Source organism: Tenrec ecaudatus, chromosome 12 (assembly GCF_050624435.1).
Source record: "Tenrec ecaudatus isolate mTenEca1 chromosome 12, mTenEca1.hap1, whole genome shotgun sequence".
Classification (NCBI taxonomy): domain Eukaryota; kingdom Metazoa; phylum Chordata; class Mammalia; order Afrosoricida; family Tenrecidae; genus Tenrec; species Tenrec ecaudatus.
This window is the reverse complement of record NC_134541.1, coordinates 108427925-108445555: the sequence shown is the minus strand read 5'-3', so window position 1 is coordinate 108445555 and position 17631 is coordinate 108427925. Positions and strand designations below refer to the sequence as shown.

At 40.1% G+C, this 17631-nt stretch overlaps 1 protein-coding gene across 1 annotated transcript; it reads left to right on the top strand.

Moving 5' to 3' along the window:
* Positions 1–820: 820 nt before the first annotated feature.
* LOC142422805 (olfactory receptor 1F1-like) lies at positions 821–16899 on the top strand. Its single transcript, XM_075528044.1, has 3 exons — positions 821–1745; positions 2910–2969; positions 16742–16899. Exons 1-3 carry the CDS (start codon positions 821–823, stop codon positions 16897–16899), a joined length of 1143 nt encoding a protein of 380 aa, XP_075384159.1.
* Positions 16900–17631: the final 732 nt, after the last annotated feature.

The window sequence follows — 17631 nt, the reverse complement described above, 5'->3', positions numbered from 1 at the left end:
CATAGTAGAGTTTATCTCAGAGGTGTTATGTCCATTGGTGTCACCCTCTTGAAGCTGTGTTATATGCTTTCTCATTTTTAGTATATGAAAACTAGGATTGATTAATCTATAGGGACAGCAATTATAATAATGGTTTGAGCAGGAGGTACAGTGGGGCAGAGCAGGCGCTATGTCATGGAGTCCATGTAGAAAGTGAATGTTTAGAAACTGACTATGATATCAACTGTACATTCTACTTGATATGATTAAAATGTGGAATGATATGATACACATGTTACATCCCAACTAATAAAAAAGAAGAGGAAGAAGCACTGACGAGTCCTGCCGAAGTGAAGTATAACTGGTAACCACAGAATCTACATTCCCCAGGTAAGTTTACAAGAGAGGATACCTCATTATTTGCTTTTGAAGATAATGAACTTCTTTTCGATTCAGGGAGCAATAAAAAGAGTCATGAATAAGCTGAACTTTGAGATAAACCAAGAAATGCTTGTCTCTCTCTCACTCTCTCTCGTGAATTACAAAAGAATTAGGTTTGGGTCTTTTTTAAAATGTAAGCAAAGAAAACCCTGGGGTGGTCACTCAGTTGGGCTAGGGATACTTTTGTGTGATTTTTCAATTTTATACAACAAGAGTCCAGTAGAAATAGGATCATGAGTGATTGTGGAAAATTGAGAGCAAAGGTGGAGTGGACAGATCTTGCTTGGGGCAATTCCATTACTGATATGCAAACTTGCATTAGTTGGGAATTAAATTTGTCCCGATTTTGATCACTCCTGTCTAGGTGCCTGAACTGGTTGTTGTGCATTGATCTGATCCCATGGTCATGAGTTGGACAAACCAGTCCACTGTCTCTGAGTTTCTCCTCCTGGGCCTCTTCTGGAAGCCCCAGCTGCAGCAGATCCTCATCACGCTCTTCCTGACCATGTACCTGGCCACATTCTTGGGAAACCTGCTCATTATCCTGGCCATCAGCACAGACTCCCGCCTACACACCCCCATGTACTTCTTCCTCAGCAACCTGTCTTTTGTGGACCTCTGCATCTCTTCTACCATAGTCCCCAATATGCTGATCAATCACATACTCAGCAGTCACACCATCTCCTTCCCTGGATGTCTCACACAGATGTATTTTTTCATTATGTTTATTAGCATGGACAATTTCCTCTTGGCTGTGATGGCCTATGATCGCTTTGTTGCCATATGCCACCCTTTACACTACACAACAAAGATGACACATCAGCTCTGTGCCCTGATGGTTAGTGGGTGTTGGGTCATTGCTAATGGGAATGCTCTGTTGCACACCCTGCTGATGGCTCGGCTCTCATTCTGTGCAGACAACAGGATCCCCCACTTCTTCTGTGATGTGGCTCCTCTCCTGAAACTCTCCTGCTCTGACACGCATATCAATGAGATGGTGATTAATACTGATGGGGTTCTGATAATGATCACCCCCTTTATTTGCATCCTGGTTTCCTACATTTGCATCACTACTGCTGTCCTGAGAGTCCCATCCACAAAGGGAAAGTGGAAAGCCTTCTCCACTTGTGGCTCCCACCTGGCTGTGGTTTCCCTCTTCTATGGCACCATCATTGCTGTGTATTTCACCCCGTCATCCTCCCACTCGGCTGAGAAGGACATTGCAGCTGCTGTGATGTACACGGTGGTGACCCCCATGCTGAACCCTTTCATCTACAGCCTCAGGAACAAGGACATGAAAGGGGCCCTAACAAAACTAAGTTATAGTATTTTTTTTTCTTTTCAACAACGAATGGGTTCTAAATGCTGTAAAGGAATGCCATAGTTTGTAATAAAACCCTTTTTTTTCCTTTCTCTAGTCTCTGGTACTTAGCAGTTGTCCATTCACACATTTGTTAAGGAAGAATAAGAGTCAGTGTCTCCAAAAGTGGGTAATATTGCTCTCTGAGATTTCTGGAATGATCCAGGAGAGTGGAAAAGCACATTCTTAGTGTTTACTCTGTATTCTGGGCTATTGCACAAATGTTTTTCATTATCAGGGGGTCATTGAGTAATAATTTTTAGTTTAGTAGTATTTTCTGAAAAGAAGGCAGTAGGCAAAATAAATTTAGGACCCTATGGAACTGCAAGAGGTGAAGATAAATCCTTTTACCAACTAATGTGATTTGTCCAAATGCCGATGCCCTCCAGGCCATACCACCAGAAAAACACAGCTAGCTTATTGGGCTTATTGCTCATTTTGTCAGGAAAGACTGCATTTATGGAGGAAGTTCCCAGACTGAGTGTTAGAAAGGTCTTCCAGAATTTGAACATTAGCTGATTTTGATGCGGGTTATTGTTATCTGGACTTGATGTTGGCAGAAGGTAGCGGCAGTTCTTATTGGGCACAGCAATAGCTTCTCTAGACAGCAGGAAGACTAGCTATGCTGAACCCTTTCATCTACAGCCTCAATTATTAGTATAATTAGTAAGGAGTACGTTGTCACCCATAACAGTCAGGATGGGTGATGCTTTGTCATTTCTGTAGCTTGAGCAATGTCAATGCTTTGTCTATGTATAGTATGACTGTAGTGATCTTTTTTGTTATTGTTGTTCTAAATCCCCCATGGTCACTAGTGTGATGTCCTATATAGTTTTCTGTGTTCAACAGAGAAGAATTCATTGAAGGCCCTGTTGTTGTTAGGTACATTCACTACAATTCATAGAGACCCATGTGCAAGAGAACAAAACACTGCCTGCTCATATGTCACCCTCACAAATGTTCTCTTTGTGTCCCTTGTTGCAGCCACTGTGTCCATCCATCTCCTTGATGCTCTTCCTCTTTTTTCTGTCCTTTGACTTTAGCAAGCCTGGTATCCTTCTCCAGGGACTGGGCTTTCCTGTTAACAATTTCACGTACATGAGACAAAGTCTCCCATTTTAGCTTCTAGGGAGCATTCTGAGTACACTTTTTTCCAAGACAGATTTGTTTATTCTTCTGACCATCCATGGTATGTTTAGTATGATTTTCCAACACTTTAATTCAAATATATAGATTTTTCTCTGGTATTCTCTGTTCATTGTTCACCTCTCATATACAAGTGTAATTGCTGATTTCTTCACTGCTGCTTCTATGAGTGTTGATAATATATTCAAGTAAAATTAAACTTTGAAACCTGGAATCTTTTCTCTGTTTATCACAGTGTTGTATATTAGTCTAATTGGATGGGGGAAATCATCAAATGGCATATATATATACATACACACACACACAGTAGTAATCCATACTGAAGACTGTAGTCTGTGATTTTCATCAGTAAGTGCTTCAGGTTGCCTTGGCTTTTAGCATGCTAGGTTGTGTCATCTTCAGATCACAGTTGTTAAAGAGCCTTCTGTCCATCCTGGTGTTGTGTTCCTCTTCATAGTCAAGTTTCTAAGTTTGTTTGGTCAGCATGCAGATGGAGTAAATATGGTGACAGGGTATTACTCTGATGCATACTTTTCATGATTTAAAATTAGGCCAATTATTTATGTACCCTTTTGCCTGAGTTTTTGTATCACACATTTTGTCAGAAGCATGGGTTATTTAAACAAGAAAGAATTGTCTTCCTTAACTCCAATGTGCAGGCATGCTTCCTTCAGTGTTTTCCTGCGTTCTTTCCTCTGTGCTCAAAACATCCTGGTGGTGTAGTAATTATGCACTGGACTGCTAACCACAATGTTCGTAGTTCAAAACCACCAGCGGCTCCAGGGGAGAAAAACTAAGTTTACTACTTTCATAAAGGGTAACACTCTTGGAAAACACAGGGATAATTCTGCCCTATCCGATAGGCCAAGCGAGGCAGGCCATACTGATTTGAGCAGAACCTGACCAGATGAAGAGAAAATTGTTGAGCCTGTGAAATGGGTGCATAGTTCTGTTGACTTTATGAATGATCTGTCCTGATTTGGCTTTGCTTATGGATGCTGACCCCCAAGGGTCTAAATGGAATGAAATTTCTTCACATCAGAGAACATGTTTGTCTCCTCAGAACTCTGGATTGATTTAAGTGGGCGATATAGACTTTGGATACCCAAAATGGGAGGATAAAGGAATTATGTGGCTGGCTTACAAACGTTCATGGATGGGGGAATATGCTCATAGGATTGTAGGATTATGGTGTAAGTGTTCACTTAATAGAAATTATTAGACAAAATATTTTGTATTGTTCACTTATAGAATATTATGTTTAAATGAAGCTGGCATATTTTGAGTTGCTTACATTTTAGTTTAATCTTGTTAGGCATAAATATGATTTTACTAATGTCTGGTTTTAAATTTTATACATTAAAGAATTGTGTGCACTGCTACAAATAAGAGCTGGAAACACAGGGAATCCAGGATCGATAAACCCCTCAAGACCAATAACAACACTAGTGATAACAGGAGGGGCAGGGAGAGGCGTGGGGGAGGAAGGGAAGAACTGAGCACAATAATCCACATATAACCCCCTCCCACATGGGTGGACAACAGAAAAGTGGGTGAAGGGAGACATTAGTCATTGTACGACATAAAAAATAACAATAGTTTACAAGTTATCAAGGGTTTGTGAGGGAAGGGGGGAAATGAGGAGCTAAAACCAAGGGCTCAAGTAGAAAGAAAATATTTTGAAATTGATGATGGCAACAAATGTATAAATATAGTTGACACAATGGGTTGATGTATGGATTGTGATAAGAGTTGTAAGTCCGCCCAAAAAACAACAATAAAAATGAATTACGTACAATGCCAAGTTGGCAAGGGGTGGACTGTGATAGTTGGGGGGGAGGGGTTGCCAACATGGCTCCTGTAGGAACACATGGGTGAACTTTAGCCTGTCAACCAGTTCATGGCTTGATTGGAGGGGTACTGAGATAAATGGCTTTCTGGAAGCTGGCCTTTTTCTCTGTCTCTGCTTTTACATTCCTATTGACAAGCCACATGGGGCCACTATGAGACCTGTGAAAGCCCTGGACACACAAGATGTTGCACCCACTGGCCTGTGATCTTCCTGCATTTTGTGTCATTGTATGTGCTGCATGATTCTGAAGAGGGATTTATGGACTAATATCAGATTATGAACTTGATTTGTACTGGACTGGAGTGTTTTCTTAAAATACAACGACTCTGATCTAAAGCTCTCTCTTACACACATATGAGTGTCCCTGGATTTGGAGGAGGAAAGAGGAAAATAGCACAGCTTTCCATAACTTTCATTTCAGAGAGACGACGTGTTTTATGAAAACTGTCAGAATTCATGATCAGAGGCTGTTTCTCAGTTTAATGCATGATCTTTTTAACTTTTATTAGATTTGTGTATTAAAATGTTTTCCTTGACGAATGCATGGGATCATTCTCATTATACAGTCTACATTTCCTCAAATTCTTCATATAACAGAAATGTTCATTTCTTAAAAGTGTGAAAGAAACCTACCACTTTTGCTTTGAATAAAAGAGCTTCAAAAGTTTTTTCCATTTGCAAATGGAAAAATAACATGAAAAATCCCACAAGCTATCTGAAACTACACCATATGGGGTTATGTGGACGGGGGTGAGTATGAAAAAAGGTGAGGTTTAAATGTCATTCTCCATTGATGTTGTCATTGTCTGGTTCCCTCAAGTTGCTTCGGATTCATGTTCACTTCTAAGAAACATTCTGGCTGTACTTCTTCCATGATCGATTTGTTCATTCTGTTGGAGTCTATGGAATAGCCCCCCTCAATTAGTATGACTTATTACGATTACTTTCATTCATGTCATTTTCTGAGGATTTCGTATTTTGACAGAAAACCATCTACTTCATAGGTTTTCATGTAATTGAGTTAACATGAGTAATTATACAACCATAACTTTAGTATAAATTAAAATGTAATATTCATTTTTATTACTGTTCATTTCCAACTTAATTTTATTATGATTATTATTATTGGTGATCAGATTTGGTAGAGCCATTCCAGGTATAAAGAGGCTCCCCAGATGAAATTTGCATGCTCAGCAGCAGCTGCAAAAGGTTTCTCTGCATGAGAGGAGCTGGTAAAAGTTACCAGTACCCTGCGCCTTGCTGGGCAGCTTTAGAGCTATGTTTGAAATTGGCAGAACAGTAAGTCAAAGGCCAAACTCATTACCAATGAGTTGATTCTGACTCATAGTGATCCTATAGGACAGGGTAGAACTGCCCCTGTGGGTTTCTGAAAGTGTAAGTGTACCGGAATAGAAATCCTGGACTTTCACTTGGGTGGCAGCTGGTAGTTTTGAACAACTAACCTTGTGGTTAGCAGCTCAATACATAACCCCTACACCACCAGGGTTTCTGGACAAGCAATGGAGCACTCAAAATCAAAAATAGAGAGAAAACAACAAACAATGAAGGAGTGTCAGTGGATTGGAACCCTCATACACTGCTGGTGGGACTGTAAAATTGTACAGCCATGTTGGAAAGTGATATGACACTTCCTCAAACAATTGGGAATAAAAAACCCACATGACCCAGCAATACCAATACTTGGTGTGTAACCCATAGAAATAAAGAGCATAGCACAAAGAAATGCATGCACATTCATGTTCATCACAGCACTGTTCACAATAGCAAGAAGATGGAAACAAACCTGAATGCCTCTCTGTGGAAGAAATGATAGCTAAACTTTGTTACATACACACAATGAAAGCCTTTGCATCGTTAAAGAATAATGATGAAACTTGAAACACCTCATGATATGAATGAATTTGGGGGACAAATGCTGAGTGACATAACTCAAACACAAAAGGACGAATATTGTATGAGACTACTGTCATTTATTTTTTTTAAACCAAAGAAAAGTTATCATACAAAATGAAACAGACTTGGGTGGGTATGGAAGGGAGGAGGGAGTAATAGGCTAGAGGGAAGTTATGTGTTCAATTGGGTGAAGGGGAGACAACATATGACAAGAGGAAGAAGAGAAAGAGAGCAGAAAGGTAAGGAAACCAGATGAGATATTGGAGGTCTTATAAATTGTTGAATGCAAAAGTGATATGTAAACCCCAACTAATTCACAATGAATAGGTTGGAGGGTGGTAAATCTAAGAAATATAAACCTAAACTGAAACATCAGATTCAATCAGAGTTTATACATTTACTATTGTAAAAAATAAGTCAATAAGAAGCTTTGTAAAGTTCTCTCCAGAGGCATTGTTGATTAGACAAAGTAGACATTGTGGATCATAGGGGGCACTTTAGTACGTGTGACCTTCGTTGCAGCCCATGGAAGGTCTGAGCTCACGTTCTCACCACTCTCCCGACTGCGTCAGTATTTTTGTGTTTCTCCAATTCATTCAATAAAATAATGCTGAATTCTACTTTCAATTAGTATTCCTACGTCGACTTTCACTTCTTCTCTTTTTCTTTTTTCTAATGAGCATAAAAATTTTCCATTTTCCTTTAAATTACCTGTCATCGTTATTTTGTCATATCTTGCCCTATCCGGAGTCTCCCTTCCCCCCCTTCTCTGCCAAATTACCAAGGGCACATAAGGGAGGGGGGAGCGGGGAGGGAGGGGAAAAAAAAAGAGGACCTGATGCAAAGGGCTTAAGTAGAGAGCAAATGCTTTGAGAATGATTGGGGCAGGGAATGTATGGATGTGATTTATACAATTGATGTATGTATATGTATGGATTGTGATAAGAGTTGTATGAGTCCCTAATAAAATGTAAAAAAGAAAAGAGGAGAAAAAAAAGAAAATGATTAGGGCAAAGAATGTACAGATGTGCTTTATACAATTGATGTATGTATATGTATGGACTGTGATAAGAGCTGTATGAGCCTCTAATAAATTGTTTAAAAAATAAAGGAAAATGATTAAGGCAAAAAAATTACCTGTCATCATTTTAATGTTTTTATTGTTTATGAGTTTTAAAACTATTGATCCAATAACTTGTGGCTAAATAATATTTATTGAGTATATCAGCTATCACTTCAGATCTGCTGCAAATAATATCTCCCTGAATATACACTTATTTTGGGTTTTGTTTAAGGTTTTTCTTATATTTATACAATATTTTAATTATATGTCATCACAAATAATATACATTTATTTATGGCTTCTCCCACTTATCTTATGTACTCTCTTCTTACTCTGTCATTATTTAACTTTCAGTATATTTTTTCCTTTTCTTTAATATTTTCTTCTTGTATTTAGGCTTTAACTGTTATCTTTTTAAAATATGTATAAATTATACATTTGGGTTTTACCTCATTTTTTCAAATACCAATCAAAATATCAAGGATCAGTCTTAATATATTTGTGTCTTCTCATTTATTTGTAGCACTATATTTATTATCTGCACAAGGCTAACAATTATTATTTACTATTCATGCACAGCCTGTACATGGACCAACAGGCAGTTGTATGGACAGAACAAGGGAATACTGCATGATTAAAAACCAGCTAATGTGTGGATCAGGGTTGTATTCTCTCCCTCTATTATTCAATCTGTATGCTGAGCAAATAAAGAAGCTGGACTATATGAAGAAGCATGCGGCATCAGGATTTGAGGAAGACTTATTAACAACCTAAGATATGCATATGACACAACCTTGCTTGCTGAAAGTGAGGTCTTGAGGTACTTGCTGATAAAGACCAAAGATTGTGGCCTGCAGTACAGATTAGAACTCAATGTAAACAGGAACAAAATTCTTACAACTGGACCAGTAGGTAACATCATGGCAAGCAGATAAAAGATTGAAGTTGTCAAGGATTTCATCTTGCTCAGATCCACAATTGATGTTCATGAAATCAGCAGCAAACTACTCATCTTTTGGTTCGCAGCCCAATTGTTTCATCACCCCATCTAAAATTTTTAGAATAAGTCTAAAAATACAGCTACTACAGTTCAGTTTATGCATGTTTTAAAATGTCCCTGTTGTCAGTGGATGACTTCGGACCTTTTCCTGAGTAATACCATTGTATTCCATGTTAATCATGCCTTCATAAAGAGCCTAGTGAAAGAAGTCCAATGGGTTCTACTAAAATAATTAAACTCAAAGTATAAAGATTACTTTGCAAGTATATAAGGACGAGATAGTCCACTTTTTGAGCCAGTGCAGATCTTAGAAATAATTGCAGAAGAGTGGTCGAGTGAAGAAGCTACACCATTCATGTTGGAAGGTACTCAAACATGACTGGAGAAGAGGTACCACCTTGAAGCAGAGTCAATCTTAATCATATGAAGAGAGCAAAGCTTTGGGGGCTTTCACTTGCTGATGGGGCACAATTCAAAATGAGGAGAGCAGCTGAAAATATCCATCTTGGATAACTGGAACATGGAAATATATTAAGTATGAATTGGGAACATCGGAAATCATCAAACATAAAGTTGCACACATAAATATTGATATCTTAGGCAATAGTGAGCTGAAGTGGACTGGTATCAGTCATTTGAGTCAGACAATCATATGGGTTTACTAGGTTGAGAATGATCAAATCAAGAAGAATGACACTGTGTCCATTGTCAAGAAAAACGTTTCAAGAACTATCCTAATGTTCAATGCTGTCTGTGATTGAATAATATTTAGATGCCTACACAGAAGGCAAGTTAATGCAGCTATCCAAATTTACATACCAATTACTAAAGATTCTGATGAAAAAAATGAAGAATTCTACCACCTTCTTCAGATGAAGGAAAATTAGCATTAATTGCCTTTCTAATGTTTAACTATCCTTTCATACCCCGTTTGCGTCCCACTTGATCACAATGTGTCGAATTCTATTGGCTAGAATTTTGTTGACTTAGGTATCAGGGTTATATTTGCTTCAAAATAAGATTTTGGTAGTATGTTACGCCTTTTTATATTGTGGAATCATTTGTGTAGACTTGGTGGTAACACTTTTCTAAATGTTTGATAAGATTCTCCAGTAAAATCGTATGGTCCTGCAGTTTTTGATGTTGGGAGATTTTTAATGACCAGATCTATTTCTTCTTGCATTATAGATCTATTAAAGTTTTCTACATCAATATGTGTTAATGTAGGTAGGTAGTGTGAACGTTGGTAGACCTTCATGATTAGCTTTAGTGGTTGGTGTGTAAATTTGAATAATAGTGGTATTAATTCTATTTCCTTGTTTGGGTAAAAAAGATATCCTATCAAAAGAAGCATTGTACTTCAAGACAGATCTTAAAACGTTCTTTTAGATTGGAGCAGAGACCTAAAGCCTATATGTAGACAATGAAACAATTGCACCACAGAGGGGCCATAGGGAAGAGATGAATCACCAGGGTGCAGTAAAGCATCGATGAAACACACTGTATTCATCTGGTTCCTTGAGGCTTCCTCATCCCCCACTACCATGACCCCTGTGATGCTTCTCAATTCAGACTAGACCAGAACATGTACACACGTAGAGATAAGACACAAAGAATCCAGGAACAGGAGTAGGAATAGTGATATCAGAAGGATAGGGGAAAGAGGGGGAGAGAAATGGAGAAATGGGGATTCAATCGCAATGATCAACACATAGCCATACACCCCTCTACAAAGGGAAGAACAACAGAAAACATGGGGGAAGGGGGACAGTGGTCAGTGTGAGAGATGAAAATAATAACAATGTACAATCTATTAGGGGGTTATGAGGTGGGGAAGGGTGAAAAAAAGAGAGTCTGATACCAAGAGCTCAATAGAAAAAAAATGTCTAGAAAAAAACTGAAGGCAATCTATGTACAAACATGCCTATTCAATAGATGTATGGATTGTGATAAGATTTGTATGAACCCCAATACATTGGTTTTAAAATAAATAAATAATGGGAAGTGGATGCCCTCTTTAATTCGTGGTGCTGGGAAAAAATAGATACGTAGCTGCAGAAAAATGAATGAAGACCCTTACCTCACTCCATACACAAGAATAAACTCAAGATGGATCACAGACCTTGAGGTAAAAGCCCAAACTATTAAGGCCATCAGTGAGGGAATTGGGACAAACCTGAGAACCTTGGCACAGGGATTACATAGGAAATCGGGAAGGACACCAACACAGAGGAGCCACAAATTGACTAGTGGGACATACTAAAGATAAAACTCTTATGGGCATCAAAAGAATTCGCCAAGAGAGTAATAAGAGCGATCACAAAATGGGACAACATCTTTAGCAATGACACATCAGACAAAGACATTATTACTAAAATCTACAATACACTGCTAACCTACAAGAAGAGAAAAATCAATTGTCCACTCAGGAGGTGGGCAAAGGGCCTGAGCAAGAATTTCTTAGGGGAAGAAATGCAAATGGCCAATAAATATATGAGAAATGTTCCAGATTTCTAGCCATAAGAGAAATTCAAATTTAAACAACTCTGAGATACCACCTAACATCCTCAAAGATAGTCCAATTCAAGAAATCAGAAAGTAACAAGTGTTTGAGAGGATGCGGAGAGATAGGAACTCTTGTCTACTGCTGGTGGACCTGTAGGTATGTACAGCCATTATGGAAATCGATTTGGCAATATCTAAAACACTTTAAAATTGAGCTACCATATGATCCAGCAGTCCCCCTACTTGGCATATACCCAAAAGAGACAAAAACAACCACTTCCAGACATCTGTGCTCCAAGGTTCATCGCGGTACAGTTCACAATTGCAAGGAGTTGGAAATGGTCCAAATTTCCATCAACAGACGAATGGATTTTAAAAACTCTGGTACATACATACAATGGAATATTATGCATCCCTAAAAAGCAGTGATGAATGCATGAAGGACATTGCTGCATTGGAAGAACTGGAGGAAATTATGCTAAGTGAAGTAAGCCAAGCACAAAAGACAAGTACTACATGAGTTCGCTGAGGTAAGCTCAAAAAATTCAAAAGGGACATAGGAAGAATATACTGTATACATACTTACCTGGGGTGAGGTCTAGGTAATATGTCAGGGGCAAGACTAAACTCAGGGGTACATATGGAATACATTTGGTAGCCCACTAAAAAGGAGGGGAGGGGAGGGTAAAGGTATAGGTAGCCGGGGGAACAGGGCACTAACCCACACAGGGGAGGTTGTTGATTGTGTCTCCACAGGAAAAGAGGGACCAGACTTCAACCTGGAGCTCCAAGACAAGAACACAACACACATACGTGAAACAGGGGACTCATAGAGAGGCCTGAGGGGCCAGCCCCATTACCAACTAAGTGGACAGCACCACCCTTCCCCTCCCTGCCCCCCCCCCGAAGATTTCACTTCAGAGGACTGCACTGAAGCTACAGCTCAAGAAGAGGGACTGGTCTGGTCAGAGCACACAGGGTCCAACGACAGGGATAGGGGAAAAAAAAGAGTGAAGTACATCCTGGCTCACCAAGCCCTGAGGACAATGTGCCTGCTCAGAACAGCAATGCTCAGGGATGACCACAGGGCCAGTCTCATCACGGACAAGCATTCCTCATTGACCCATAGCACCATTGGAGACAACACTAGAGACATACAGCAGGAATTGTATGAGCTCACTATGCCGAAGTCAGTCTCTGGGGGGCATGCAGCAGAGCAGCAGGGGGAGCAGAGGAATGAAGTCCCCAGGGATAGAGGCGGTACCAGAGCATGCAACCCCATCAACTAAAAAGCACCCATGAAGGACAGCAAATAGACCCTGAGCTATTTATACGTTTTTGTGTGTGTTGTTGTTGTTGTACTAATTGTTTTACTTTCCATTGTTGCTTCGTTGTACTCTGTCTTGTGATGGTACATAGCATGTCTACCTGGAAGGGTTAAGCAGGATAAACAAGTGAGAAGAGAGTACAACAGGATGACAGTTCTGGGAGGATATGAGAATAGAGGAGGCAGGTGAAATGGAGTGGGTGTTAACAAACTCAGGGACAAGGGAACAATAAGTGATCCAAAATCAGTGGCAAGGAGGCTGTAAGAGGTCTGGCAGGGCTGGATCAAGGGCAATGTAACCAAGAGGAATTCCTAAAACCCTAATGAAGGCTGAACATGATAGTGGGACAAGAGGAAAGTACTAAGAAATAGAGGAAAGAACTAGGAGGCAAAGGGTAGTCATAGAGATTTAACTACAGGCATATAAAGATGTCAATATATTTATATAAGATTAGGAAGAAATAGATCTATGTACATATATTTATAGGTTGAGTATTAAGAAAACAGATGGACATTGAGCCCCTGCTCAAATAAACCCACAACACAAGAACACTTTGTTCTAACAATTCGACAGTCTGAGATGCTCACCTTCCCTGCATGATCGCTGAATACAATGGGTGCACAAGCAAATGTGGTGAAGAAAGTTGATGGTGCCCGGCTACCAAAAGATATAGCATCTGAGGGCTTAAAGACCTGAAGATAAATAAACAGCCATCTAGTTGAGAAACAACAAAATCCACATGGAAGAAATACACCAGCCTGTCCCGACTCGATCGCTAAGGATAAAGGGGGTGCATAAGCAAATGTGGTGAAGAAAACTGATGATGCCTGGCTATCAAAAGATGTAGCATCTGGAGTCGTAAAGGCTTGAAGATAAACAGGCGGTGATCTAGCTAAGAAACAACAAAGTCCACATGGAAGAAGCGCACCAGCCTGTGAGATCACAAGGCATCAAAGGGATCAGTTATTAGGCATCAAAGACAAACAAAAAAACATTGTGAATGAGGGGGAGTGTGGAGAGCCCATCTGTGGGAGGAGACAAGCCAGTCAGGATGCAGTGTAGCAAGGATAAAATATACAATTTTCTTTCCTCTAGTTTTTGAATGCTTCCTCACCACCCACTATCATGATCACAATTCTACCTTACATATCCGGCTGGACCGGAGGATGTAAACTGGCACAGAAAGGAACTGGAAATACAGGGAATCCAGGACAGATGAACTCCTCAAGACCAGTGGTGAAAGTGATGATATCAGGAGAGTGGAAGGAAGGTGAGTGAGAAAGAGGAAACAGATTACAAGGTCTACATATAACCTCTTCCCTGGGGGATGGACAGCAGAGAAGTGGGTGAGGGGAGATGCCGTAGGGTGTAAGATATGACAAAATAACAATAATTTATAAATTATCAAGGTTTCAGTGGGAAGGGGGGAGCGGGGAGGGATGGGAAGAAATGGGGAGTTGATACCAAGGGCTCAATTAGAAAGCAGGTGTTTGGAGAATTATGATGGCAACATATGTACAAATGTGCTTGACACAAATGATATATGTATGGATTGTGATGAGTTGTATGAACCACCAATAAAATGATTTTTTTAAAGGCATCACGATTGGAGGAGAGTTTATTAAAAACCTATGATATGGAGATGACACATCCTTGTCTGCTTAAAGCAAAGGGCACTTGTATCATTTACTGTTGGAAAAACTCTAAATACAGGCTTCAATATGGGTTACAACTCAATATCCAGAAAATACAACTCCTTATAACTAAACTGATAAACAATATCATGATAAATGGAAAAAATATTGAAGTTGTATTTTACTTGAAAGCACGATCACCATTCTTGGAAGCAGCAACCAAGAAATCAGAAAAGGATTTGAATTTGGACAAATCTGTTGCACAAGACCTCTTTAAATGTTAAAGAGAAGATGCCATTTTGAGGACTAAAAGGTGCCTAACTCAAGTTACAGTATTTGAATGACCTCAAATACATGCGAAACCTGGACAATGAGTAAGAAACACTACAGATAATTCATTTAAATTATGGTGTTGGCAAATCATATTAAATATTCCATGGACTGCCAGAGCAAACAGATCTCTTTTGCAGGAAGTGTAGGCAGATTATGCTTTAGACGGGAAGATGGAGAAACTGCTTCCCATGCATTGGGCATGAGATCTGCCTTGGAGAGATCATTCCTAGCAAAGAGATCTCATGGTTGGTAAAGCAAAGAGGGTCAGCAAAATAGAGGAAGAATGTGAAGGACAGGAAGAATGTCAAGAATGTTGCAGTTGCAACAATGGACTCAAACACAACAGCAATTGTGAGCATGCCACAGGACAGGGTGATGTTTCATTCAGTGAACTGACTCAACAGCAGCCAACAACCATTCCTTCTCCAAAAACATAAACCGAAATCAGCAAAGTAATGAGATGAGCTTCCAGAAGGTTCTGCTTGAGACTTGTCGCCACCAAGATACTTTCATCTACAAGTCCTGACTTAGCAATTACATAATATTCAATCTCATCATTGTGTGGTACAAAGAGACCAAAGAAAAGTGGGACAATTACTTTCTTCTTGTATCTAATGAGGCTCTTAGGGAATCTGGTCCCAATGGAAAAGAAGACTTCTGTAAATACCTGCTCTGTGATTTCCCTCAAATATCTTTTATGCACAAAGTACTAGAAATATGAATTCCTCATTTCTTCATAATCTGACCACACTTCCAAAACTTTCCAATGCCCGCAATAGAGAGACGAACTGGTCATACATGCAGATATAAAGAATACACGAGAGTTTTTTTTAATTAGTTGGGACTTAATACCTATAACATATCATTCCATATTTCAATCAGGTCAAGTAGAATGGCTACCACAATCAGTTTCCAACACGTGAGAGTTTTAACACCAACTTTCCTAAGGTGTGCTTACAGCAGAAAAGACAGAAATACTTATTTACTAAGCATGGTATTTGTGTTGGACAGGGTTCTCTAGAGAGACAAACCAGATTGCTAGTAATTATATATAAATATATTTATAAAGATGGATTTATAATACAAGAAATGAACCGTTAAATTATATACAGATAGATAATACAAGAAATTAACAGTTAAATTCTAAAGCAGTGAGACATTAGCAGTCCTTTAAGGCTTGAGAGCCGCCAGTTGCCAGTTCCCTACTGTAGAGAGAGCTGGGTTATATATCTCCAAGCAGCAAACAGCAAGGCAGGTCCCCAACTGTCATCAACTGTCAGTCCCCAGCTCCAGAGATGAACATTCCAATCTTGTGGGCTTAAAGGGACCTCAACTTACAGCGACACAGTCCACAGGCTAGGCATCCCACGGGTAGTGTACCCCTTTAAACTGAGGCACAGAACAAGCAAGGTGAGGCTCACCGAGCCATTTATCCCTCTGCCCTTCAGTTAATCCTACTTGTGTTTATCGGCCAGGCTGGCACAATAAACTATCGCAGTATTCTTTTAGTAACGAGCTTATTTAAATTTTGTAACCTCATGGAGAAATAGCAGAAGTACGAAATCCATGGGTAAACCCAATAATAATAAGCTCTTTGTCTTTTTATAAGCTACTAAGGAGTCGAGTAAGGACTTGGAAATGTTCAGAGACCTACACAGTTATCAAATCAAAAGAATGAATCAAGTGGGATCAGCATCATCGAAGACTGGGAAACAGAAGTTGGTTATGTAGAACCGGAGAAAGACCCTGAGACTGAGCCACTCTGATAAAGTAAACAAGATTATGGCTAGAGTTTGGTTTGTACCATCTAAAATCTCCGTTTCTATGATCCTGTCCAGTTTCTCTTCTCTGTATCTGGACCTAGACCTATGGGTGGGGAAAGCCAGTCCAGAGTCTCTGAGCTCCTCCACCTGGGGCTCTCCAGGAAGCCCCAGCAGCAACAGATCCTCTTCGTGCTCTTCCTGAGCACATACTTGTCCCCAGTCCTGGACAGTATGGTCCTGCCCATCAGCCCAGACTCCAGCCTGTATACCACCATGTCCTTCTTCCTCAGAAACCTGTCCTTCATAGTCCTGTTTCTCTTCTACCAATGTTCCCAAGAGGCTGGTCCACTACATACTGGAGAGTCAGAACATCTCCTTGATTGGGTGTTCTCACACAGCTCTATTTTTTTTCATTATCTTTAGTCATGGACCATTGCCTCCTGGCCGTGATGGCCTACGATCACTTTGTTGCTGTGTGTCACTCCTTACACTACACAACAAAGATGGAACAGCTCTGTTCCCTCCTGCTTGCTGGGATTTCGGTCATTACAAATCAGGATGCTCTGTTCATACCCTACTGATAGCTCAACTCTAATTATCTGGAGACAACAGGATCCCCATTTCTTCTGTGATGCATCTCCTCTCCTGAAACTCTCCTGCTCTGCCAACTCAATAAGATAGTAATTCTTTCTGAGAGTAGAATGACAACTCTAATTTCTTTTATTTGTGACTTGGTTTCCTACACTTACATTACCTCTACTATCCTGAGGGTCCCATCCACAAAGGGAAATGGAAAGTCTTTTCACATGTGGCTCACACTTGACTGTGGTTTCTATGTTCTATGGCACCATCTTTTTGCGTATTATAGACTGCCATCCTCCCACTCAACTGAAAAAGACGCTGAAGCTGCTGTGATTTACACAGTGGAGATCTCCATGCTGAGCCCTTTCATTTACAGTCTCAGGAACAAAAAGGTGAAATGTGTTCTAAGCCATAGCCTGAGGCTGGGGATAGCCCGACCACCCACAACAAGGGGATAATCCCCACCAACATCTTCCCAGGAAATTCCAGCCTGTGTGGATGAGGGAGCTCCTATCTGTCTTATGTGGTCCTACATGACTGAGGGAACTTCCTGCCACCTTCCCTAGTGGCTCACGTGGCCTAAGGCTGCTCGGCAACTACTCGCTAATTTTCCACACTGGTTCAGGAACCTCTGCCCAAACTCCACAGTGATCTACCTGACCAGGGAAATCCGCCCAACATTCTCGGTGCTCAACAGTAAATCAGGCAAGCCACCAGCATTCTGTGGCACT

Coding starts and splice junctions, on each gene's coding strand:
- LOC142422805 (XM_075528044.1), top strand. CDS start 821: ATGGTCATGAGTTGGACAAACCAGTCCACTGTCTCTGAGTTTCTCCTC. Junction 1,746..2,909: donor CCTAACAAAACTAAGTTATA/GTATTTTTTTTT, acceptor TTTAGCTTCTAG/GGAGCATTCTGAGTACACTT. Junction 2,970..16,741: donor TATTCTTCTGACCATCCATG/GTATGTTTAGTA, acceptor CATTATCTTTAG/TCATGGACCATTGCCTCCTG.